The sequence below is a fragment of the Aythya marila genome (assembly GCF_965140915.1).
Source record: "Aythya marila genome assembly, chromosome: 3".
NCBI lineage: Eukaryota > Metazoa > Chordata > Aves > Anseriformes > Anatidae > Aythya > Aythya marila.
The window spans coordinates 119,654,130-119,678,967 of NC_139044.1; the positions used below are offsets into that span (position 1 = coordinate 119,654,130).

Genomic DNA, 24,838 nt, shown 5'->3' on the forward strand with positions numbered 1-24,838 from the left:
CAGCCCACGCGGGACGGGAGCCGAAGCGCAGCCCCAGAAAACCGCCCGCGGAGAAGAAAGAAAGAAAGAAGAGGGAACGCCCCGACAGCAGCTCTGTCTTTGCACCGCACAACCAGGGGAGAGCGCGAACGCAGTCCCCCACTACCACAAATTATGCAGTCGAGTTTCCCGCATTTGGGGAAATCGCAGGGGTCAGCACACCCGGAGTGCAGGGGATGAGCCTCGCCCTGGGAAAACCACCTGCCTGATCATGGTGTCTCCCCTGCCAGGTAAGTATGCCCCCGCCTCCCCGACCACCCGTACCCACCACAGCGCACGCACCCCCAGCACACGGACACCAGCCCCAAGAGCCCACCCCGGGCCCTCCCAAACACCCCTCCCCGCCCCAACGAGCGCCCACGCTCCGAGCCCGCTCCGCGCCCACGGGGGGCTCAAGGGGCGCCCCGCGTGGCGTGGGCTTGGTCCCGGCATGCGGCGCGGCGCCGCTCTGCGTGGACACGCCTCCTGATCTGCATGAACACGCCCCCTCCGGGCTGCACGGACACGGCCCCTGATCTGCATGAACACGCCTCCTCCGAGCTGCACGGACACGCCCACCTCGCCTCCAGGCCCCGCCCCTCCCTGCTCCCCGCGGCCCCGCCCCCGTGCCGAGCTCCCCGGGCCCGCCGGAGCCTGGCGCTGGGGCTTGCGGAGCCCAGCCCGGGAGCGGCCCGGCCCCCGTTGCCCCGGGCCGACACCGGCGTGCAGTTGGCTCTGGTTTTGCGCCAAGGAGATAGAGCTCGTCCTTTGAGGACGGGGCAGGATGAGCCAGGCCTTGGAGATGGCTCAAGGACGATTGACCGAGGAACTGCTGAGCGGGAAGCGCGGTCTGTGGACGTTCCTGAGGGACACGTCCCGCTGTTCCCTTGAGTACCTCACAGATCGACACCAAAGGTGAAAAGCCAAAGTGGTGAAAAAAAAAGGTGAAAACCAAAGGTCCGGAGTATTTGGAGGTGACTGGCTGCGAGCCGGCCCCGCTCCAACAGCAAAAATCGCACCCCGAGGCTGGGAGACCCCGTCCCAACGAGGGACCCTGCCTCTCCGAGGACGCGCAGAGCGACTCTGTCGTGTCAGCAGCCTGCTATTAATGGAAGCGAGCAGAGGCCAGGGGATGGTGCGGACACGGAACGGTACCGATAAGGGATTGTACGACGAGTGGCACGGAAAATCCTTACGTGTGCCGGCTCTGGGGGAAAGCCCCTGGTACCTGGGCTTGTGCAGTTCCGAAATAAGCGGCATTGCTGAAGAATGGCTCGAAGAGCGAGGGCACGGGTCCCTAGAGATAGAACAGGTTATTTGCACCTCGCCACCAGGACTGGCTGAGTAGCTCCAAGACGACGTCCAGCAGAGCGAAAAGAGACACGCACGGTCTGACACCTGCCCGTAAAGATGATGATGAATTACGGTCAGCAACCGCGCGAATATTTGCCTCCTCCTTCACACCAGGGCTGGCAGCCGCGCGGGCGCTGACACAATAGAAAAGTTGGCGTGCTGGACAGTGAAACGGTTCAACGCAACTACCGCCATCCTCTCTCCAGTGGTGGATGATACGGACAGGACAGTCTCCGACACTCGGTGTTGCAGAATCGGGCAGCCACTGACTTTTTGCTGCTGGCCCAAGGACGCGGTTGCGAGGACTTTGAAGGAACGTGCTCTTTCAATTTGTCAGATCACAGCGAGTCGATCCATAAAAGGTTGGATTGGCTAAAAGAACGTGTGCATGGAATACGAGGGAATGCTAACCCGTTTGCTACCTGGTTGAAATCCCTGTTTGGCGACCTTTCCCCTTGGCTTGTATCCCCCAGGGTTTGAGATTGCTGCTTATTGTACTGCTGATAATCGTTGTTGTCAAAATAGCTTTTAGTTGTATTATGAAAGGGGTGACAAAAATGACGAATGGGGCCTTGCTCTTTGTCCTGGTTTCAGTTAGAACAGAGCGAATTTTCTTCCTAGTAGCTGGTAGAATGCTGTGTTTTGGCTTAGGATGAGAAGAGTGCTGATAGCACCCCACTGTTCTAATTGTTGCAGAGCAGCGCTTACACCAAGCCAAGGATGTCTCAGCTTCTTGCTCTGTCCTGCCAACAGGCAGGCTGGGGGTGCAGCAGGAGCTGGGAGGGGACAGACCCAGGACAGGTGACCCAAAGTGGCCAAAGGGGTATTCCATCCCATCTGGGGTCATGCTAAACAATATATAGGGGTGGCTAGCTGGGGTGGGGGGCCAGCTGCTCGGGGATAGGCTGGGCATCAGTCAGCGGGTGGTGAGCAATTGCATTGTGCATCACTTGTTTGTACACATTATTATTATTAGTAGTACTATTATCATCATTGTACTATTATTGTTATTGTTGTTATTGTTATTATTGTTATTGTTACTTTCCTGTCTTATTAAACTGTCTTTATCACAACTCACGGGCTTCACTTTTTATTTCTCTCCCCCGTCCCAGAGAGGGAGGGGGGAGGGTGAGCGAACGGCTGCGTGGTGTTTAGCTGCCGGCCGGGTTAAACCACGGCACTTGTACAAAAAGAAAAAGGGGGAATTGTCGAAGAATGGCTCAAAGAGCAAGGGCACGCGTCCCTAGAGGAATTGTACAAGCGAGGCAAAGAAAATACAGAGCTTACAGCCACGGAGTAGGCCGGATGAGAAGCATTCTTGTGAAAATATGCAAGGAGCAGTCTGTCCCTGAGAGAGAGAGAAACAGGTGGATCTGAGGCCCGGGAAGGTAAGGGAGTAGCTTATGGGCTGTAACCGCAAGTAGGAGAAACAGTATTTTTTTGCGACACTTTTAGGCTTAGCCAGTAGGATAGTGGCCAGTAGGCATAATTATAGCTGTGTGCATAAATACACGGGTATCTGCGCAATAAAGTTGAAGCTTGTGTCACCACCCGTATTGAGTCGATCACTTGCTTCCCCGCGCCGAAATCGGAGGGTCTCGCACTCGCAGCAGCATCTCGACCCAGCGCGTGGATCGGCTCACCCCACGCCGGGTGACAAATCCGAACTTTTTGTCGGACAACGGGGACGGGGAAGGCCCTTCCCGGCCGCAGCCTGGCGCGGGAGGAGGAGAGGGGCAAGGCTGAGCTGGGCAGAAGGACCGCGTGCCCCAGGACAGTGCCGAGCCGAGCCCGGGATGACGCGGGGCGACGCGGCTTCTGCCGCACCACAGAGGTCAGACGCAGCGTTAACACGGGGCCTGCTTTATTAGGGTCCGTGCTGCCGCCCCTACTGCTGATCCACGTTCTTGACGCGCAGGACGACGGGCACCGAGGTGCAGGGGATCATGCCCAGGTCTGTGATGACCAGATCCACCAGGTCGGGCGGTGTCACGTCGTAGACCAGGTTGAGGAGGCGCAAGGACTTGTTCTCTGACCAGCCGCCCAGCTGGGCCTGCCCCTTGCGGAGCACGATCAGGTCGTCGGGGTCGTCTGCGGGGAGAGGAGACGCTGCGGGATCGGCGGCAGGGACCGCGCTGCCGCCCACAGCCCCCCGCATCTGCCCCTCCCGGGCCGGGGTCCCCCTCGTTCAGGGAGAGGAACGAGGGGACGGTTCAGCAAGTCCTGTCCTGGCCAGCAGCAGGAGCAGGGAGCAGATCCCGGGCGGGAAGAAGGGGACAGAAACCATACCCAGCTCGTTGGAGACAAAGGAGTCTGTCTGCACCCGCTCGCAGAACTTGTAGGTCTCGCAGCACACCAGCACGGGCACGTTGTAAGCCTTGGAGACCAGCGCTATCTGGGATGTCCCCACCCGGGACATGACTGAGCCGTTGGCCAGCAGCGCATGGGCTCCTAGCAGCACTTTGGACACCTGTTGGAGAAGCGCAGGCATGTGTCAGTATCTTCTGTCACGCTTCAGTCTCATCCCTGGCCTGCCACCACCCTCAGCACGGCCCCGCTTCACTCCTCACCTCAGGCAGCACATAGGAAATGGCGTTGATCATCACATAGGTGCAGTGAATGCCCTTGCGCACCAGCCGGCGCAGCGTCTCCCGGCCCTCCAGCCGCGGCCGGCTGTCCACCACGATCACACGGAAAGCGCGGCCCTTCTGCATGTGGGCATCACACAGCGTGCGGTTCACCAGGGACGAGCTGGCAGACACTGGTCAAGGGGCTGCTCTGGGCAGGCCGAGCTTTCCCCGACCCGCGCGGCTGCCCCAGCCCACCCACGCCGAGGTTGCTTGCTGATGGCATCGCCCCAAAATGCAGCCAAGAGGCCCAAGATGTCCCTTGGCACTGGCTGCAGTGTGGTACTCATCAGGTGCCAGCTGGGCAAGAGTTCTGCGTTAGCACGGGGTCTTGCCCAGGGGACAGCCCTACCTAAACGTGTCTGACTCCCAGGGCTGGCTGTAGCAGAGTGGGTGCTGCCACACAGGCCTCCAGGCACATCCTGCCCAAAGGAATCCCAGGAGGCGTCTGTGTTACTTGGGGCAAGAGTTGGAATCCCACCAAGTACCTGATGGGCGGGCACTGCCTAGAGATAAGTCTGGGCAGAGCTGCAGCCTGCCCTCACCATTATCAGTCCCATCCTTCCAGGCACCACCTCACTACACTCCTCGGGCCCCCTCCCTGTCTTTGCACAGAAAATCACCCCCATGTCTCAGCGCTCTTTGGAAGCAGTGCTGACCTCCCCCTGTCCACAACCACAACAAACGGCTCCCCCTCCAAACCCTCTCCAAATGTCCTTCTCATTATGCACCAGGCCTGTGCTGGAGCCTCCCTCTGCTCCTTCATCTGCCAATCACCCAGGAAGCGCACACAGACTCTTTTGCCACAGCAGCATCTAGTTCCCTTTTCCTCTTTTACTTTCCAGGACATACTCCCCCTAAGGAGGAACAAGCTTCCTTATTTCTGCTTCCTGACACATGACTTTGCTGCAGTCTGTTTAAAATGCCAGTAAACAGCCGAGGCTGCTCTGCAAATGCTCTGTATTTAAGAAATGGCAAATCTGGGTTTCTTGAAACATTTCAATCTAGACATATATGTATGCAAGCAGAGGACAGTGCTGAGCCCTGAACAAGAACAGCAAAGGCTCATTAGCGAGCCTTCTATAGGCTTTGCTGATGGCAACAGTTTTAGGCCTGCTGCCAGGTAAGGTGTTGTCAACTGCTACAGGTCTGGAGGTCTGGGAGTTTGGTTTACTCAAAATGGAAAGCAGCACAAACCTGAGCATTCACAAGCTGCGTTCTTATTCATTCACACAGCTACGTTCATCAGTACAGACTGGGATTAGGCTCTGTGATCAGACCTTCCTCTTTGCCCCTCTAATGAGTCCGAGAGTTCCTTCCCTCCCAGCACACAGGGAAGTCAGAACAAGATCAGCAGAGCGCCCTCCCCAGCGGGGCCCTTCAGGGATGCCTGCTCGCAGCCTCACCAGCCAACACAGCCCACTGAGCTCTGCTGGCATGGTCTGGTGTTTGCCCCAGCTGCCGCCAGGCAGCAAGTGCTTCGGCACTGCCTCCTGACGCCAGCTCATCAACCTGCCCGTCTTCCAGGATGGGACAAGTCCCAGCTAGTGCTTTGGAAAAAGCAGAGCGCTCAGCAATATTCTCTCATCCAGTTAGTGAGGGCTGATCCCAGGGCCATGCTGTGCTTCAACCCAACACCCTCACATATCCTTTGTTCTATCCCACCGGTTGTGAACTTCTCCCTTGTGTGTGCTCCCCACCACAGCTGAGTTCTGACCAACACCCTTTGACTACCCACTCCCTGCTTATTTCTTGGTGCTGCCCCTATTTTCCCCTCAGCAAAAGAAGACCTAGAACCACAAACCCTCCCTACCTCTTGGACAATGCTGAAATTCTCCCACCACTGAAAAATTGCTTTTGCAAGAGCTTCCTATGTTCATTCCACTGCTCTGTCTCTATCTTCCACCCCGTGGCCTGGCTGCCCCTTCTTACCATCCATACACCAGGATGACATCGTGGTTATTTATCTTCTCAAAGGCAGATTTTGAAATGGCTTCAGCTGCCAAAACAATTTTCTCCCGCAGATAGTTGTCAATAGTGCTCTGCAGCTTCTCCTTTGCCTGGGGAGACAGTACCATCACATACAGCATGGCCTGGCCGCGCTGCAGCCACTCAGCTGTCCTTTGCCACCTGGGAGGACAGTGGGCTCAGCAGTCTGCAAGCGGAGAGCCCCATCCTGCTCCCAGACAGTCTGTTTGCTGAACGGCACCTTCCCGCAGTAAGGGCTCTGTGGGGCACATGGGGCCTGCTCCTGCTCCAGTGCGAGCTCACTAGCACACCACAGTACCTCACTGCAACATCAGGACCTCCCCTGCATCTCCCAGGTCAGTCACTCTGCTCATCCACCCCACGGAGATTTTACTGCCCAGATCTCACCAGCCTGACTTCTCGCAGCCTGTTGGCCACACTGTCACGTAGGTGGACAGCTCCTGACGTACAGCCACCACCCTGCCCCTGCTCCACAGCCAAGAGGTTCCTGCAGAGCCTTTTGTGCTGGGTGGAGCTGAGCATTGAAAAACACTTTCTTCCTCATCCGTGACATTACTGATGCTGCCAAACAATGCTCAGACTGTGCTGGTGGGCAAGGACAGCTCATGGTGCCCACGTGCTGCAGCCTTTGTGGCCTCCCTGTGGTGGACAGCGCCAGCTGGACCAGTCTGGGAGGCCTCCAGCCCTCCAAGAGTCATTCCTTGTTGCAATAGGCGCAATGCTGGTTGCCAGCCAGGCCTGTGGTGGAGCGCTGTGCTCACTGTGACCACGTGCTTCTCCTGCTGCAGCTTCCCGTTTTACATCCCTGGTCCTGATGGGCTCCAGTCCCACCAGCCTACAGATGTTTGGTGTTCGCTGTGGTGCACCCCAGCCCCTTTGGAACCTGCTGGACTGTGCTTGCAGGCAGAGGGGGAGCAGGTCTGGCTGCAGTCCCTTCTCAGGCTGTGGCTGGTGACACTCATGGCCAGTAGCCTTCTGGATTCTCTGCAGCACTGTTTGCATTCTGTCACCTCCCCCTGCTTGAACTGTGACAGGGCTGTGCCTCCGCCCTGGGCTTACAGACAGAGGGCTGGACCCTGCTGCTTATGCGTGGTCACTCACCTCCTCCTCTCTCAGGGTGTCAGGGAGGCACGAAATCTCCTTCTTGAGGAACTTAATGGCATTGCCCATGCTGACTGAGAGGGGCCGGCATTGGTTCAGGAAGCTGTAGAGAGAATCATAGAATGGCCTGCGTTGAAAAGGACCTTAAAGATCATCTAGTTTCAACCCCCCTGCTCTGGGAAGGGTTGCCAACCACTAGAGCAGTCCAAAACCTCCCTGGACTACCTGTTCCAGTGCCTCACCACCCTCTGAATGAAAAACGTTCTCTTAATTTCCAACCCAAATTTTCCCCTGTCTTAGTTTAAAACCATTCCCCCTTGTCCTATCACTACCAACACACGTAAACAGGCATTCCCCCTCCTGTTTATATGCTCCCTTGAACTTCTGGAAGGCCGCAATGAGGTCTCCCTGGAGCTGGAGCCTTCTCTTCTCCAAGCTAAACAAGCCCAATTCCCTCAACCTTTCTGCATAGGAGAGGTGCTCCAGCCCTCTGAACATCTTAGTAGCCCTCCTCTGGACCCGTTACAAGAGCTCCACATCCTTCTTGTGCTGGGGGCCCCAGGCCTGCACGCAATATTCCAGTTGGGGTCTCACCAGAGCAGAGGGGGACAATTACCTCCCTCTCCCTGCTGGCCACCCCTTTTTTAATGCAGCCCAGGACATAGTTGGCCTTCCGGGTTGCAAGAGAGGAAATGTACTTAGTTTACTTAGCTTCAGGGTAGCTTGGAGGACAATGATGGTGAGAGGGAGGATGCAGCTGGGCTGGGGATGGCAGCCAGAGAGGCAGAACCAGAGCCCCAGGAAAGCCAAACAAAGCTTGGGTAGAACAGCAACCTGGAGAGACGCCCGATGGACCACACTCAGTGGAGCTTCAGTCCCTCTGCCCTGGCACCGAGACCGCTCACCTGATGTGTGGCTTTAGCTTGGCCACCAGGTCCCGTGACAGCTCCTCGTTAGGGGGAGTGGAGTAATCTCGAATCAGCTGAAACAGTAAGAAAGAATCTGAGTTCAGTGCAGCCGCCCCTTCTGGCCAGGCACTGCATGTGCCCAGCCTCTCTGAGGAGGCTGCAGACCAGGCACAAGTGTGTACTGTGCAGCTTGGCACACTTTTACAGGGCGAGCAAAGGATGCTCCAGGAACTCAAATCTGCAACAGCTGCAGCACCAGAACAGGAGCCTGGCAGCATGGATGCCCCAGGCCAAAAGGAAGAGGTCTGAAGAGGACTGAGCACAGTCATAGCCCCAACAGCTGGGGAACAGGAAGAGATGCCTGCAGCTGGTGCAATGCCCCTGCTGCCTGGTGGGCATGGGGCTCTGACATACCTGTTTGAAGACTTCCAGCAGGGCAATGCAACGGGCATTGGAACCATTGATGATACCCTGGGAGTACTGGAGGCCAAGGCGCACCACAGCTGGGTGAATTACTGTGGAGGGGATGCTGCAGGACAAAGGTGAGAACTGTCAGCTCTGGTACTCTACAGCCCAGGGAAGGCTAACCCATGGCCAGACCTCTCCCCAAGCAATCCAAGGGATGCCCCAAGAAGAGATCTGTCAGCCCAGCCCTGCTTGCTCTGTGACCTGAGACATCAGGCCAGTCCCACTGCCCCTGTTCCACTGCCCCACACTCCCTGAGGACAGCGCTCTTCCTCTCACAGGCAGGACATCAGCTGCCCCTGCTGCCACTCCTCACAGCAGGTGAAGGGGCCACCCCATCCACCCCTCGAAGCCCATCCCACATGCAGAACAAGGACACCCCTTCCCCAGGGCCATTTTGCAGACAAGCTGGATGAAGCAGAGCCGAGCGGTTGCCAGGGGCCTGGGCTGGGGAGGTACATACCTCATCTGCTGCGTCAGCGGCTTCTTCCGGCTGTACTGGTGCAAATGGGAGAACAGGTTGACCTTGGTGCCATAGTCCTGCCTCAGAGGTACCTGTCACCAAACAGCGCTGATGATGACTTGCTTGTTCAAGGCTGCCATACAGCCCTGCTCACTCCAGAACCACCGATCACACCCAGTGCTTATTGGCAGCACAGCAGAGGTTTCCTCTGCCCAGCAGAGACCAAGTCCTACTCCCCACCATGCATGAGCCTGACCCGCACCACATAAACCTGCAGCACGACTGCCCTGTAGCATGCAGCCTGTTATCCAGCCCTCCTCCTACCTGCTGACGCTCCAGCTTCTTGGCTAGTTTCCTCAGGGCAGCAGGGTCATCCACCTGCACGTGCTCTGGCAGCCGCTTCACCACTGTGAGAACGATGAAGAGGGTGGCATGAAGCAGTACCACCCTGGTGCAGCCCCCAGCTCAGCTGTGCTGTCCCAACACTCAGGAAATGAAGGGTTCCAAGGAAAGGGACAATGGGAACGGCGCAAGGATCAGACAGGCACATCCTGCAGGACCCTGGCCCACTCCCTCCCTGCTCACCCACCTGCCCTCTGCACCCCAGCCGTGACATCTTTACCTGTTGGGGGCTCAGTGGGGGTCAGCCTGGGCTTGGCTGGTGTGGCTGCCTGGCCCAGCTCTGCTTTCTTGGCCTGCTTCTGGGCGCGCTCAGCCTCCTGCTTGGCCCGGCGCTCCGCTCGCAGCTCTGCTTTGCTCTTGCCCCCCGCGGGCTTCTCACCATCGTTGGGGCCATCGGCCAAGGTTGGTGAGGACGAAGGGTGAGGAGTGACTGCAGGAGACAGAAGGGGGAAGTCTGTGCGCAGCCTCCATCACTGGGGGATGCAGCCCCGCACGTGGGGCAGCCCGCGGTGGGGAGACTCCTCTGCGCAGGGGCCTGCCTTTGGGGGTGTGAGGGAATAAACCCTGTGCTCTCCAGCACCTCCCCGCCCCCGTACAAAGACACGGGGACCATCAGGCCAGCGGCCCCTCTGTAACCCCGACCCCGCACAGCGGCGGACACTGCTGTAGGAGCGAGCAAGGACAGCTCCAGCCCGCAGTGCAGTGGGTGCCGGCGGTGCCGCGATGGCCGCCCCTGCCCGGGGTCGCTCCCGGCCTGGGCTCGGGGTGCCTGGGGCTGGACCCGCGGGGGGGGGGGGGGGGCGCTCACCGCGGGGCTGCCCGGGCTCGGGCGCCGCTCCCTGCTCGGGGGGCTCCGCCGCCGGCCCCTTCTCGCTCCTCTTCTTCTTCTTCTGCTGCTTCTTCTCCTTGCGCAGCTGCAGCTTCTCCTCGCGGGACAGCTCCGGGACCTGCGGGCACACACTGATGGGCCCGGCCCCGCACCGAGCCCCGGCCCCGGCCCCGGCCCCGCTCACCTGCGCTGCGCCCGGCCCCGGCGCGGCAGCCTCGGAGCCCGCACCTGGAACGAGAGGAGCGTGAGAGGGGCCCCGGCGGCGGGGCAGAGGCCGGGGGGGGGCCGCGAGGCGCGGGGCCCGTCCCGCAGCCGCCGCCGGGGGGCCCGGTCCCGCCGCAGCCCCGCGCTCACCGCCCGGCGCCGCCCGCTCCGCCATGGCGCCCGCCCGCAGCGCCCCCCGCCGGCCGGAGGGCGCCGCCGCTCCCCGCCCGCCCGTGACGTCACGGCCCGACGCGTGACGCGCGGTGACGCCACGCGGGGCCCGAGCCCGGGGCCGCGCCCCCCCCCCACCCCCCCCGGCGGGGACTCCGGGGCCGGGCCCGCGGGGGCGGCCGAGGGGCGGCGGGACCGGGGGGGGCGGCGCCGGGAGCCCCGGAGGCGGGGGAGTCACCGGGACCCGGGGGCGGCCCAGGCACCGCCGGGTGGCAGCCGCCGTGCGAGGGCCGCGCCGGCCCCGCCGGGTGCCCCCCCCCCCCTCCGTCCCCCCCGGGCCCGCGGGCGCTGTAGCGGGGCGGGGCGGGGCGGGGCGGGCCGGCCCCGGCGGGCGGTTCTCGGCCGCGCCATCGCGCGGGCCCCGCGGGGCGGCGCCGCGGAGCGCCCGGCCCGAGATGGCGGCGCGCGGCCGGTAGCGGCGGGCGCGCGACCCCGCCCGGTCCCGGTCCCGGCCCGGCCCCGCCATGCACTTCTCCATCCCCGAGACCGAGACCCGCGCCGGCGACGGCGGCGCCGCCTACGTGGTGAGCGGGGCCGCGGGGCGGCGCGGGGCGGGCCCCCCGCCCGGTTCCGGCAGCGCCCCGGCGGGGACGGCGGGCGGCTGGGGACCGGGACCGGGACCGGGGCCGGGGCCGGGGCCGGGGCCGCCGCAGCCCCCCCCCAAACCGCCCCCTCCCGAGCCGGCCGGGCCGGGCCGCTGCTGCCAACCGCGGGGGGGGCGGTGCCGCCCGGCGCTCCCCGGCCGAGCTCGGCCCCTTCCCGGGGGGAGCCGGGCCGGGCCCCCGGGGCGCTCCGGCGGTGCCCGGGCCTTCCCCGTCGCCCGTGCGGGCGGTTGGCCCCGTGCCCTGCGGGGGGCTCGGTGCGGCGGGGGGGGGGGAGGCGCTGCCCGTGCCCGTGCCCGTGCCCGCGGCGCAGCCCGGCCCCGGCCCCGCTTCCTGTTTTGCTCCGTGCGCCGTGAACGCGCCCGGCCCCGCGGCTGCTCCGGGAGCGCGGCCCTGGGGGGTCTCGGGGGGGGCCGTCCCCAGGCGGGGGCCGTGGCAGCGCCCCCGGCAGCACCCGGGTGCCTGGAGCCCCCCCGCGGCTCGGCGGAGAGCAGCGAGTGCAGGACCCCGTGTCCGGTGCTTCCCCCCCCCCCCGATCGCATCCTGGCTGTCCTCGGGCCGCGGGGTCCCTTCCTGCCCCAGCGCAGGCCCTGCCCGGAGCCCCGTGCCGCAGACAGCCCCCGGCTCCTGCTCCGCCTTGGCGAGAGGTCTGGCTCCGGGGGGGTCTCTGCAGGCGTCCCAGCAACACGAGGCGGTCGCCTGGGGACGCGGGCAGTCATGAGCCGCAGGAAGGGCTGGGGGGGACCTGGACAAGAGTGAGCACTGGCGTCTGCGGCTGCACAAAGGTCGCAGGAGCAAGATGCACGGGTGTTAGGCCCTGTGCTCTCCCATGGACTTTGCCCTCAGGTGCTGCGATGACTCCTTAGGCAGGCAAAGACCTCATCTCCTGCATCAGCAGATTGATCGTTGAGTCTGGGCAGGAGCTGGTGGACCCCCAGAGAGCCCTGCTGGCACAGGTCCCACCAGGTGATGCTGATACCACCCAGCATCAGCCACGGTCTCCAAGCCCTCTGCAGAGACCTGGCCTGAGGAACAGGGCTGTTGCATTCGTGTCAGAAGGTGTTATAAGGAAGCCAACATGAGCTGCAGCAAATGCAGAGCTGCTGTGTCCTGGAGAAGCGCCTCCACTGACCTCGGGCAGCCCCGGCTTTCCGCTGGGCTGGTGCTCTCTGGGGTGGAACTGCTGCAGAGGTGTGCCAGCCTCTGTCCTGGGCTAGGGGCAGGAGGTGTTACAGAATCAGAGAGTGGCTTGGGTTGGAAGGGACATCACCCAGTGCTACCCCCTGCCATGGGCACGACCCCTGCCCCCAGCCTAGGCTGCCCCCAGCCCATCCAGCCTGGCCTTGGGCACTGCCAGGGATGGGGCACCCACAGCTCCTGGGGCAGCCTGTGCCAGGGCCTCGCTGCCCTCAGAGGGAAGGATTTCCTTCTAATGTTTAACCTAAATCTTCCCTCTTCTAATTTAAAACTGTTACCCCTTGTCCAATCACTATCTGCCTGTGTAAAAAGTCACTCTCCATCTTTTTTATAAGCCTCCTTTAAGTACTGAAAGGCCACAATGAGGTCTCCCCAGAGCCTTTTCTTCTCCAGACTGAACATTCCCAGCGCTCTCAGCCTTTCTTCCTAGGAGAGGGGCTCCAGCCCTCCGATCATCTTCATGACCCTCCTCTGGACCCACTCCAACAGGTCCAAGCCTTTCTTGTGCCACGAGCAGGAATTACTGTATTTACAGCAGCATGTCCTGCTGGCAGCTGTACACCAAACTTTCAATTTTCAAACAGCCAGTGCCCCTGTAGTGCTGTGGCAGGCAGCGCATAAGGAAGGAGCCCCCTGCCCCGTGGTGAGGGCTGGCCATGGCCACACACCCCCAGGAAGCAGTGCAGTGAGCCTGGGCCAACGGCCCCTGGTGGTGGCAGTGTCCTGGCCATGTGGCATCTGCTTTCTGCTGTCATGTTGCTGAGCTCGCCTCCTTCGGATGGCTTGTGGGAGCGTGGAAAACAGAAGTAACCTCCTGCCTCTTCTTGCTGCTGAGAGAGGGAAGGGCCTGCTGCCTGGGGACACCCATGTCTGTGGGGCTGCCTGGTGGCTCCATGCTCTCCCTCTGGTTGGACAGATGTAGGGTTGCACGCTCCTGGTGTCAGGCAGACACATCCCTTGAATGCTCTTGTGCTCCTTTAGTTTTGACTACATTTACCGAGCTGCACGTCTGTGCTGTCACTGATGTCTTTTGAGGAGCAGTGACACAAGAGCCCTTCAGTGCCTTTACTGTACTTAACTGTGCAAGTTCTGAGAGCTTGTCTGATCCTGTCCTTGCTGATGTGCAGTCCTTAACTTCTGGCAGCAGCCTCTCCTGGTCCTGGATGTGTTGGAGATGCTGTAAGAGAGTGTGCCCGGGGCCTGCTTATTGCGTGCATCAGCATGGTTCAGGGGTGCACGGGGCTGCTCATACCCCCGTCCAGGCTGCCCGTGAGAGCTGGGCAAGTCCTGGGCCCTTCAGGGGAAAGATGCCTGAGAGGCAGAGAAAAGTGCTTGTTGGGCAGTGCCTGGAGAAGGTTGAGCGCTGGGCAGCGTGGTGTGGGAGCCTGGCTGGCTGTCAGCGTTGGTGCCTGGGCTAGGTCAGGGCCTGCAAGACTAACTTGTCCCTCACAGCGGTGCTGGGCCCGGCGTGGGGTGTGTCTGGGGATGTCTGGGCCTGGCTCTTCTTGCATCAGGGCTGAGCTGCCCCGCTGGGTCTGGCTGGAAGTCCCTGCCACCCATTTCCCGAGCGCCTGTTGGGACCATGTCCAGGGCAGCACAAGGCTGGGCTGCAGAACTTCACGGTGCCTGTCTGCAAAGCGGAGTCATTGTGGCTGTGCCTGGCCTCCCTGGGGCTGCAGGCTCTCTGGGCCCCTCTGCAGTGAGTCCTTCAGCACTGACTCCGAGCCAGGAATGGCTGAGCCCTTCCAGACAGCATGTCCATGCCAACCCGCTGTGGTATCCTGTCTCTATGGCCACTTGGGCTCTTTCTACATCCTTGAGGGTAGCAGAAAGGAGCCACTTGGTCTCTGGGGCTGGCGTTTATGCTGGTACCCCTGAGGGGAATCCCCCCTTTTTTGGTGTCCTTGGGAGTGTTGCCTCTTCCTGTACAGGTTCCTCTTTTTGGAAGGGGGGAGGGAGGAGGCTGTGTGCTTGGCAGATCCCAGGGCTCCTCCATCCCTACCATGAGATTGCAATTCTTGGTTTTGACCTGTGCCTCTCCCCGCAGGCCTACAACATCCATGTGAATGGGGTGTTGCACTGCCGAGTGCGCTACAGCCAGCTCCTGGGGCTGCACGAGCAGGTAGGGAGCCTTGGTGCTGCTGTGGGGCTGCCTGTGGGACTGCTCCGTGGTGCCCTGTGTCCCTGCAGGCAGGGTATCGGGTCCCACGGGGTTGGGGACAGGAATGTCTGGGTGCTGCAGGAAGGCAGCGCACGCTGCTGCAGAGCAGGGGTGCTGGGCTCTGTGCTGGCTGTGGGTGCACACATGCCGCCTGCTGTTGGCACAGGGTTTGGCCAAGACACCGCTTTCTGTGCCCTGGCACTTGGCGCAGGCTTCTGCTCACACTGTGACAGTCTGCCTTGACTCTTGCAAGTCACTAGATGAGGAATGGGTGATGAGCTGCCTGCTCCCCTTGTCAGAGCCCTGGAAATCAGCCAGGTTTGGGGGCTGGGGCAGTCACCGTCTCCCTGGAGGCTCTCACAGCACTCTGCTCTCTTCCCAGCTAAGGAAGGAGTATGGCGCTAATGTAGTACCAGCCTTTCCCCCAAAGAAGATCTTCACGCTCACCCCAGCAGAGGTGGAGCAGCGACGGGAACAGCTGGAGAAATACATGCAGGCTGGTAAGCTGGGTCTGCCCCATGTGTATGGTGGCTCAGGACCTGCTTCCCTGGCTCGGCAGCTCAGGGCATGGTGGCACTGCCTGGATCGCTCCCTGTGGCCACCTGGGTCTGGCTTTGGCCTCTTCCTACCCACAGTGCTGAGCATGCTGCTGCCTGTCCTGGTGTTTGCAGCTGTGCAATGATAATAGCCAGCATTGTCCCCTGCATGTCAGCAAGCAAGAAGCAGTACCACTGGGGCTGCTTCTCCGTCTCCAGCCCCTTCCCTTTCCCTGCACTAGCAAAAGCGAAGACCTGCTGGAGCCTCTGTCTCCAGGGGATCCGTGGCTGTCCATGAGTGCTCCCTGCCCCCAGTGCACACTTAGTCTGGGTGCCATCGCTGAGGGACTGTAGAACAGATGGGAACTGGCACGGCTCCCTGCCCCTTTCTACCTAATGCCCGACTCCTTGCTTGTCTTCCACCCCAGTGCGGCAGGACCCGACGCTGGGAGTCAGTGAGACCTTCAACAGCTTTCTGCGCAAGGCCCAGCAGGTGAGGAGGGGGCTGCCGGGCGGCCCACGTGGGGTGTGTGGACTGCCCCGGCTGGGGTGGCTCATGGCAGTGCCCTCGGACCGGGGGCAGGGGTGGATGGGGCCAGGCTGCCAATCCTCTCTCTCTGCAGGAGACGCAGCAGATACCGACAGAGGAGGTGGTGCTGGAAGTGCTGCTCTCCAATGGCCAAAAGGTCAAGGTCACCATCCTCACCTCGGACCAGACGGAGGATGTCCTTGAGGTGCGGGAGATCTTGTGCCGGGCAGGACCAGCCCATCCTGCTGAGTCCCGTGATTTTGCACATTTGCAGGAGGAGTCCCCTCAGCCCGGCAGGCCGTGAGGAAGCTCCCTTGCCCTTCCTGCCTTGTCCCTGCCCCAGAGCAGGGTTGTCCTCAGGGGGCTGAGGAGCAGCGGAGCTGAAAATTGTGTGCTGATGTCCTTATGTCCCTCCATGAGCCCACCTCAGTGTTGTGAGGCCCGCAGTTTGTTTTGCAGTGGTAGTGATCCCCTGGCCCTACTTGTCCATTTGCTCTCCCTGCCCTGTCCCCAGCTCAGCAGAGGTCCTGGCTCCCTTCGTAGGGAGTTCCCCTTAAAGTGCGTGGGCTGGATCTCACCATGGGGCTCCAGGGGGAGGACGTGGAGCTGCCGTCTCTTTGTGGGAAGTCATCACCTCCTGCTCTTGCTCTCAGGCTGTGGCCTCCAAGCTGGATCTGCCCGATGACCTGATCGGCTACTTCAGCCTCTTCCTGGTGAGAGAGACAAAAGATGGAGCTTTCTCCTGTGAGTAGAGCACATTGAGGGAAGCCCCACAGGGGCTGCGTGGGCCATCTGCCCTTGGGGGGGGGGAGCAGCACCTTGCCCCAGAGCGAGAGTCCTGTGCCTGGAGCAGGTGGCCCTGTGCTGGGTGGTGGGGGCCCTGGGGGCTCCCCCAGCACCGAGCTGCTGCTGAGCTGCTGTTCCCTGCAGTTGTACGGAAGCTGCAGGAGTTCGAGCTGCCGTATGTGTCTGTCACCAGCCTGCACAACTCTGAGTTCAGGATCATCCTGCGCAAGAGGTGAGCTGCAGGGCTGGCAGGGCAGCTGCCCCTGGGTGGTGGGGTGGTGTCCAGGGACTCCCTGCTCTATGGAGAGACCCCCTCCCTTCTTGCCACTGTTGTCCCTCTGGTGCTTTGACCCCCCGGAGCATACCTGGGTGTCCCCATTGACACTGGGGAGGGGGCTGCCCTGCTGGGTTTGGCCCATTTCTGCTTTTCCCAGATGTGGCCCTGCCTGCCTGTGGCAGCTGATACAGAGGAGGAGGAGAGGAGGAACGTGGCAGCTGAAGGCTGCCTGAGGGAGCTGGCAGTGAGAGCCAGCCCAGCTCCTTGTCCCTGCGTGTGGGGCGGTGTTCTCATCACTGTTCGGAGCTGGGGAAGAAGCTGACTCATGCGCTTCCCTTTTAGCTACTGGGACTCCTCCTATGATGATGATGTAATGGAGCATCGTGTGGGGCTCAACTTGCTGTATGCACAGGTGAGGGTCAGTGTGGCCCAGCTGGGTGAGGAGGGGGGCGTTGCACCCCTCAGCTACCGCCCCATGAGTCTCAGGTGGCCTTTGGTCCAGCTGCTCAGCAGCCTCTGCTTCTTTGTAGACGGTGTCAGACATCGAGCACGGATGGATCCTTGTCAACAAGGAACAGCACCGGCAGCTCAAGTCTCTGCAGGAAAAAGTCTCCAAGAAGGAGGTAGGGGAGGGCATGATGCTGTGGCTGGAGCAGTTCCAGGCTCTGGACTGGCTCTGCTCCCCCTTGTGAACCCGTGATGCGGAGTTTGGTGCCTGTTCCCCGACCAGCAGAAGTGCAGTGGGAGGGTGGCTGTCAGTGCTGACTTTCCCTGGCTCTGCCCACAGTTTATCCGCCTGGCGCAGACCCTGAAGTACTATGGCTATCTCAAGTTTGATCCCTGCGTCACAGACTTCCCTGAGAAGGGATGTCACGTCGTTGTCAGTGCTGGCAACAATGAGCTCAACTTCCAAGTGCGGCTGCCAAATGAGCAGATAAAGGAAGGCAGCTTCAAGGTCACGCGCATGCGGTGCTGGCGAGTCACATCCTCAGTGAGTGCTGCTTGGGGCTCTGGGCGGCCAGGAGGGCTGCTTGGGTCTGTCGGGACCCCGCTGTGCCGGGCTGCTCCAGCAGCTCTCCTGGCTGGAAGCCTGGGGAACGTCTCAGTGGTGGTTTGGGGCTGGGGGACTCATGGCATGAAGATGCGTGAGGGGAGCCACTGCTGACGGGAACTGACAGTGGTGAAAAACCAGCACGAGCTGTGCAGGGTGGCCAGGGCCAGCCCCTGCAGCTGGTTGCTGGCCAGTTTCCCTCTGGAAACGCCCAGCCTCGGCATCTGTCTGTGCAGGTGCCGATGAGCAACGGTCCTTCAGGGAGCAGCCCAGGAAAGTCAGAGGTGAAGCTGGAGCTGGCTTTTGAGTATCTCATGAGCAAGGACCGGCTGCAGTGGGTCACCATCACCAGTCCACAGGTAGGGCTGCCTGCACACCAGGCCAGCAGTGGAAAAGGATGGGAGCAAGGGGGCAGCTACGAGGGAGAGGGCAGGACTGGGCTCAGTGTGGTGTCGGGAGGGCCATGAGGTGCGTGAGGCCAGGCACTGCCAGCCTCGTGACACCTCTCCCTTACAGGCCATCATGCTGAGCATCTGCCTGCAGTCCATGGTGGATGAGCTGATGGTGAAAAAGTCTGGCGGCAGCATCCGCAAGGTAAGAGCTTGGTCTGGATGTTTGTCTCTGCAGCTCCCCACGTTGTCCCTGTTACTCCACAGGGTTTAGGCTTGGCCCTGCTTGCCCTCCTCAGGCAGGGGCCAGCTGAAAGATCCCCGGGGGGACAACTTCTGGAGCTGTCCATGGGGACCTGGCCACTAAGTTGAGCTTCTCCCCTGCAGATGTTTCGCCGGCGGGCAAATGGGGCCCTGCGACGCTCGGACAGTCAGCAAGCCGTGAAGTCTCCCCCATTGCTGGTGAGCGGGACTGCTGCCGCAGTAGGGAAGATAAAAGCAAACACAGGCTTAGCTGGGTACCAGAGCCAGAGAGGCGCCACCAGCAGGGCTGTGCTGCCTTGCTCCTGTAGCCCTGGGAAAAGAAAGGGGTCCTGGGCCCGTCCCCAGGAGCCAGAGCCCCCGGGGAGGGAGGGGATCAGGGCTGGGCAGCCCCTGACCTCCTCTTGGGAGGGTTAACAGTGGCTGAGGGGCAGGGGGACAGAAGAGCAGTGGGGACGGGGGTGGCAGGTATTGTTGCCTGACCATGCTGTCCCTGCAGGACTCACCTGATGCCTCCCGGGAGCCAATGGCCAAACTCTCGGTGAGTTGTACGTGGGCACAGCGGGTGCCATCATCCCAAGACCAAGCCAGAGGGGAGTAGGGGTCCTCCCTAACACATCTTCCCCTTTCCGCAGAGCAAGCTCACCTCTGTCAGTCTGCGAGGGATCAGCCACTCCAGCTCTGCTAATGATGTGGGCGCTAACGACTTCCATGGCAATTATGCCTTTGAGGGCATCGGTGATGAAGATCTGTAGCCGCTCCCCCTTCCTAGGACAGCACTGGCCTGAGGGCCCAAGGGCCTTCGCTGAGGAATGTACGACCTGCAGACAGGTTGCAATCAACGTGCCTCTCACCTGCTACCATCCACCTTCCCTCGCTCCCCAAGGGCTGGGGATTGCATCCCAAACCCACCATTGCCTTCAGGCTGGGGGCAGCTGAGCTCCTCCTGCTGCTGGCTTCCCGCAGGGGCAGCCTGTGCTGGTGCCCAGCTGGGCGAGGGCTCGTTCCCAGAGCGGCACCAGCCTCACCCGAGCAGCGCGCCCAGGCTGAGCCCTGGAGCGGGTGTCGTGGAGCCTGGCCCCAGCTCCAGAGGGGCAGAGCCGCCCTCTTCTCCCACCCTGGGAGTACCTGGGCCCGTGCCAGGCCTGGCCGGCTGCACCAGTGGGAGCAAGCAGCTACGTGGGAGGGTGGCTGCCCTGGGGGGTGGTGGCAGCAGCCCGGTGGCACCGAGTGGCCCTTGTGAGGCTCCATAATGCCAAATTAGCATTTAGGTTTCTGCTCTGAGACAGACTGCAGTAAACTGTCTCCGGTGGGGCTCTGCGCAGAGCCCTGTCTCTAACCCGCTCATAGGCTCCAGTGTAATCTAGGCTTGTAACCACGTATCTTTTGCTGCTCCGACCGACCAGAGCATTAATGGACAGTAACCAATGTTTACATACTGCAATGATGATTAAAATGGATCCTGATTGGTATTGGGCTGTCTGTTGTGGGGGTGGCAGCTGGCCCTCCCCTCCCACCTCGGCAGCCCCCCCGTCTGTTCTCTTCTCAAGCAGAACAAGGTCCCTATGGAGAATACCAGATAACAAAACCGACTGTTTAATGCTTTTATACACAATATAAATTACACTGACTGGCATGGCAACAGCCACAGAACCAGTCCTGTTCCCCCCTCCCCCCTTTCCCCGGGCTCTGGCAGAGGAAGGCTCTGACAGGCAGGAACAGGCAGGTGCCACTCCGCGCAGTGCCTGGGGGCACGGCACCGCCGCAGCTGGGGCAGGCACCCAAGCCCAGCAGAACCGCTGGTCGTGGCTTCGCCCTGCCCAGGAAGGTTCGGGCTGCAGGAGACCCTGGCACGGCTGCTGGCCCTGCTTAAGGCCGCCCTGAGCCCCAGCAGAGTTTGCTGCCCATCTCTCCCCCAGGGAGGGTAGGGGCCACAGACAGCAAGGGGCTGGGATGCCCCGTGACCGAGGCACCCCCAGGGCCCGGCGCGGGGCCAAGCCCCTGCAGCTGGGCTAAGTGCTGTCTCAGGGCAGGGCCGTGCCCACGGCAGGAGGTGCCAGGAGGGCTTTGGCATTGCGCGGGTTGACCCAGCTCTCAGCCGTGTGGCCGTGGATCTTCTGGTGACGCTTGTAGTTGTCCCAGTGGCCAGTGGTGTAGGAGCAGTCCCGGCACTGGAAGGGCTTCTCACCCGTGTGCCGCAGCATGTGTCGCTTCAGGTTCATGCTCTGGTTGCAGCTGTAGCTGCAGAGGCTGCACTGGAAGGGCTTGTCACCCGAGTGGATGCGCCCATGGCGCTTGAGGTTGGCCAGGTTGCCGCAGGCGTAGTCGCAGAGCTGGCACTTGTAGGGCTTCTCGCCCGTGTGCACGCGCTGGTGCCGCTTCAGGTTGTCGAGGTGGGCGGAGGCATAGGGGCAGAGCGGGCAGGCAAACGGCTTCTCCCCGCTGTGCGTCTTCATGTGCCGTGCCAAGTGGTTGGGGTAGTGAGTGACAAAGGGGCAGAGGCTGCAGGCAAAGCCTTTGTCCCCAGTGCCTTTGCGGGGGCTGGAGCCCGGTTCAGTGCCCAGCACCGCCAGGCTGCAGCGGCCACAGACCTGCTCGGCCAGGCCCTCGTCCTGTGCGAACCCATCATCCAGCACCAGCCCGCACATGCGGCACGTGAAGGGAAAGAGCAGCTCGGGCAGCGCGGCCGACTCCTCGCCCCGCAGCCGAGCGCAGCCGGGCAGGAAGGGGCCGGTGCCGCTACCCATGTGCAGGTTCAGCTCCGGCAGCAGCGGCTCTGCAGGACAAACACAAGCAGGGCTGTCAGCAGGCGGCTCAGTGCTGGCAGGGCTCAACTCTGCAAGGAGCCCCAGCTCCAAGGGTGACGATGCCCTGGCACGGGGCTGGCGGCACAGCCCCGGGCCCAGCACAGGCTCTGTGCACCTGAGGGCGAGCGCTGGGACTGGCATAACAGAAGAGGGCAGGGCGTGCTCCCTGCCCGTCCCCAGCAGTTTCCCCCCCGACCCCGCTTTACCTGGCTCCTTGTCCTGCTGGTGTGGGCCTTCACCTTCAGGCAGGCGGTGGCTGAGCATGTGCCGCTTCAGGTTGCGGCTCTGGTTGCAGCGGTAGTCGCAGGCGGCACACTGGAAGGGCTTGTCCTGGCTGTGGACCCGCTCGTGGCGTTTGAGGTTGCCCAGGCTGCTGCAGGCAAAGCTGCAGCCCGTGCAGCGGTAGGGCTTCTCCCCCGTGTGTGTGCGCAGGTGGCGGGTCAGGTTCACCAGCTGGGCCGAGGCGTAGGCACACTGCGGGCATGCGAACGGCTTCTCCCCGTTGTGTGTCTTCATGTGGCGCTTGAGGTGGCTGGAGTAGTGGGAGGCGAAGGGGCAGAGCTGGCAGGAGTAGACAATGCGCTGGTTGCGGCTGCCCTCGGTGCCGGCACACTGCATGCAGCTCTGCCCCAGGCTGGCGGCCAGCTGCAGCCCGCACTGGCGGCAGGGCAGCGCCGCGGGGCCGGGCTCCCCGCCCTCCTCAGGGTCGCTCTCCACGCTCAGCTGCTGGTACCCAGAGGAGCAGTCGTCGTCGCTCAGCGTGTACGCCGGGATGGCGATCTTCCCCACCAGGGCCTCTGCTGAGAAGAGGGCGGGGATGGGATAGGATCAGGGGCCCGGCTGGCCCAGGCACAGCCCTGTTCTGGTGCCTCTGGTCTCAAGAGGGCTGCTTCTAGGAAGGGGACTGCAGCCAGGCGGGTGCCAGGTGGCTCTGCCCACCCTAGCGGCACCCAGGAGTCCATAAGAGCCCCAACGCTCAGGGCAAGTAGCCCCATAACCACAGCCTGCCCCAATGTCCTGCCCCGGGGCCTGTCCCAGTCCCTCAGAAAAGCCTGCCACCACCACACCATGGCTGGCCAGGTGGTGGTGAGAAGGTGCCAGGCACAGCACCATCCAGGAAGGATGGGCTGGCACCCAAAGCACTCGCTCAGGGCTCCCCCTCAGCTGTGGTGCTGCCAAAGCCCCAGGGGGTTGCTGGTCCCACCTCCATGGCCAGCACCAGGCAGCAAAATGGATCTCCCCTGGCCCCACTCAGTGCTGCGGCCCCACAGAGGTGGGAGGATGGATCAGTAGTGGGCTCTCAGAGCATTTCCACTTACCAGCTGGACAGGGATGTGTCCTCCCGCAGCTCACCAGGTAACCCCTGTGCCCCGGCAAGGGATGACAGCAGTGGAGCCACTGCCCTACAGCCCTCCAGATCTGGCCTGGACACACGGGGCCCTCAGATGTGTCCACAGGCTGGTACCCAAGGCAGAAGGGCACGGATACGTGGCAAAGCCTTGCCACCATCAACCTCAAGCCATCTCCAGCTGTCCCCGTGCTGTGCCTGACCCACGGTCACTGTGAGACACTGCAGGACCCAGCAGCTGCCCTCTGCCACCCACCCATCAGGGTCCAACTCCCAGGGCCCCTAGGCAAGGTGTGAGGCTGCTCCCAGGCCACAGGAAAGGGTGCGCTGCAGGCTCCCCGGTATTTCCCAGTCCCCATTTCACAAGCACTGCAAGAGCTGATGCCAGACCAGAGCGTTCTGCAACTGCCTTACTAATGTCAGGGGAATACCACGGGCCTGCCCGCAGCTCCGTGCTGAGGGGCTCCCTGCAAGCTCAGTGCGTGCAGCCCTGCTGTGCCTCGCCGTCCCTGGAGCACCGTTCCCCGAGCGAGGCTGTGCCAGCACTGCCCTGCTGCCACAACGTACCCACAGGGCTGAGGAAGGCCAACGATGGCTCTTCTGGCACCCCCAGCAGGCCTCTGGCTGCCTGGCACCGCTCCCCAGCCGGGGCTGGAGCAGGAGGGGTGCTTTCCTGGTTGCAAAACTGCTGCAGCTTTACAACGAGCAGCACAGGCAGTGTCCGGCACCGCTGAGACGGCTTTGTCCCAGCATGGGGCCGTGAGCATGCGCTGCGGGGAGGTGCAGCCCTCGGAGCAGAACCCATCTGCCAGGCAGCTGGGACCAAGCCTCAGCACGAGAGCCGGAGCTGCTGGTGCAGCCCAGCACAGCTCCCAGCGCGCAGAGCACAGCGTCCCACACCCAGAGCGCAGCCCTCAGGGGAACAGGCAGGCAGGCAGGGGTACAGGAAGCAGGCAGGTCACACTGCTCTCCACTGAGCGTGTCCACACAATATTCATTGCTCATCATCCGAGGGCAGCGAGCTGCTCTCACTGCTCCCCATGAGGCACCACAGCGGGGCTGGATCAGTGTCACCTCCTCTGCCCAGCTGCATCGCAGCCGACACCGACCTGGGCGCAGAGGCTGGGCTGATGCTGAGCAGCTGCAAAGGAGACAGGGGCAAAGCAGGGGGCAGCAGCAGGGCAGCGGCAGGGCTGTGGCGCTGTGGGGAGCAGAAGCTGGAGGAAGGACAGCCCGCACCCCGCGCCCCACTCCCCGCCCCAAGCAGCTGTGGGGGGCAGTGGTGTCGCCCCACGGCCACGTCTCGGGCAGGACCCAGGCAGGCAGCAGCCCCCGGCCCGGGGACGCCACAGCCCCGGGAGCAGAGCCCCAGGGGAGCAGCCAGGGGGAGCCTCCCCCCTTCACGCAGCAGCCGCGGGCCCCACGGGTGCCCCCGAGGTGAACCGGGGCTCCCGGGGCTGGGCGGCGCTGCCCCTGGGGACCCCCGGCGGCGGCGGCAGAGCACGGCCGCGGCGGGGCAGCCGCTCGGGCCCGGCGTCCCCGGGGCCCTACAGCCGACCGCGGGGCGGGACCAGGAGCGGTAACGGGACAGAGCGTCCCCGCGGGGCCCAGCCCCCCCGCGCCGCGGGCGGCGCTCCCGGAGGTTCCCGGAGGTTCCCGGAGGGCCGCGGGGAGCAGAGCGGCGGCCGCTCGGGAGCGCGCCCGGGGAGCGCCGCCGCCGGATGGCGGCCGCCGTCGGGGGGACGCCGTCGGGGGCCGTTGCCACGAGCGACGGCGGCCGGGGCGCGGCGCCGCCCGCCCCGCCCCGCCCCGGGGACGCCGCCGGCAGCGCCGCGGCGGGGGAGCACCGGGGGCGGCGGGGGAGGGGCGGCGGCGGCCGTCAGCGGGCCCGGTCGGGGCGGCGGCACGCACCTGGCGGTCCCTTCTCGCAGGCCAGGCCGCGGCCCAGCAGCAGGTCGCCGGGCAGCACCAGCGCCGCTCCCGCCGTCTCCTCGGGGCCGTCCTCGGCGTCCGCTGCAACACACCGAGCGCCGCGGGTCACCGCCGGGGCCCGGCCGCCGCCGCCCCCCGGCCCCGCCGCGCACTCACCCTTCACCGGCTGCGGGTGGCTCTGCTTGCGCCGGGGCATCGTGGCCGGCCCCGGCCCCGGCCCGGCCCCGCCGCCCGCCCGCCCGCGGCCCGCCAGCCGCCCCCGCCAGCCCGGGGCGGCCGCCGCCGCCCCGCCTCGACCGGCCACTTCCGCTTCCGGCCGCCGCGGGGCAGGGCCGGCGCCGGAAGCGGCGCGGTGCCCCGGAAGCGCGCGGC

The 24,838-nt window shown here is 63.0% G+C and overlaps 3 protein-coding genes across 6 annotated transcripts; 1 reads left to right on the forward strand and 2 right to left on the reverse strand.

The window, feature by feature from the left end:
- Positions 1 to 1,098: 1,098 nt before the first annotated feature.
- Positions 1,099 to 11,068, reverse strand: EIF2B4 (eukaryotic translation initiation factor 2B subunit delta; the record flags this gene model as incomplete). The annotated part of the gene is made up of 13 exons (XM_082757026.1): positions 1,099 to 3,462; positions 3,661 to 3,841; positions 3,942 to 4,122; positions 5,931 to 6,058; positions 7,089 to 7,191; positions 7,994 to 8,070; positions 8,411 to 8,525; positions 8,925 to 9,016; positions 9,249 to 9,331; positions 9,547 to 9,756; positions 10,135 to 10,273; positions 10,340 to 10,383; positions 10,510 to 11,068. 13 exons carry the CDS (start codon positions 11,066 to 11,068, stop codon positions 3,260 to 3,262), a joined length of 2,115 nt encoding a protein of 704 aa, XP_082613152.1. The 3' UTR covers positions 1,099 to 3,259.
- Positions 10,976 to 19,709, forward strand: SNX17 (sorting nexin 17). The gene is made up of 15 exons (XM_082757031.1): positions 10,976 to 11,114; positions 14,437 to 14,511; positions 14,933 to 15,050; positions 15,515 to 15,579; positions 15,710 to 15,820; positions 16,269 to 16,359; positions 16,546 to 16,633; positions 17,021 to 17,090; positions 17,209 to 17,301; positions 17,466 to 17,669; positions 17,966 to 18,088; positions 18,246 to 18,323; positions 18,506 to 18,580; positions 18,879 to 18,920; positions 19,015 to 19,709. The coding sequence occupies exons 1-15, from the start codon at positions 11,055 to 11,057 to the stop codon at positions 19,132 to 19,134; spliced, it is 1,413 nt and encodes a 470-aa protein (XP_082613157.1). The 5' UTR covers positions 10,976 to 11,054; the 3' UTR covers positions 19,135 to 19,709.
- ZNF513 (zinc finger protein 513) lies at positions 19,681 to 24,741 on the reverse strand. Of its 4 annotated transcripts, none has more exons than XM_082757029.1 (4): positions 24,623 to 24,741; positions 24,446 to 24,547; positions 21,393 to 21,983; positions 19,681 to 21,155 (listed from the first exon to the last, which is right to left on the reverse strand). In XM_082757029.1, exons 1-4 carry the CDS (start codon positions 24,660 to 24,662, stop codon positions 20,404 to 20,406), a joined length of 1,485 nt encoding a protein of 494 aa, XP_082613155.1. In that variant the 5' UTR covers positions 24,663 to 24,741; the 3' UTR covers positions 19,681 to 20,403. The 4 variants fall into 4 exon arrangements, with proteins under 4 accessions (XP_082613155.1, XP_082613154.1, XP_082613156.1 ...); XM_082757028.1 differs by having other exon boundaries at positions 21,393 to 21,986; XM_082757030.1 differs by lacking the exon at positions 24,446 to 24,547 and having other exon boundaries at positions 21,393 to 21,986; positions 24,623 to 24,715.
- Between the last annotated feature and the right edge of the window lie 97 nt (positions 24,742 to 24,838).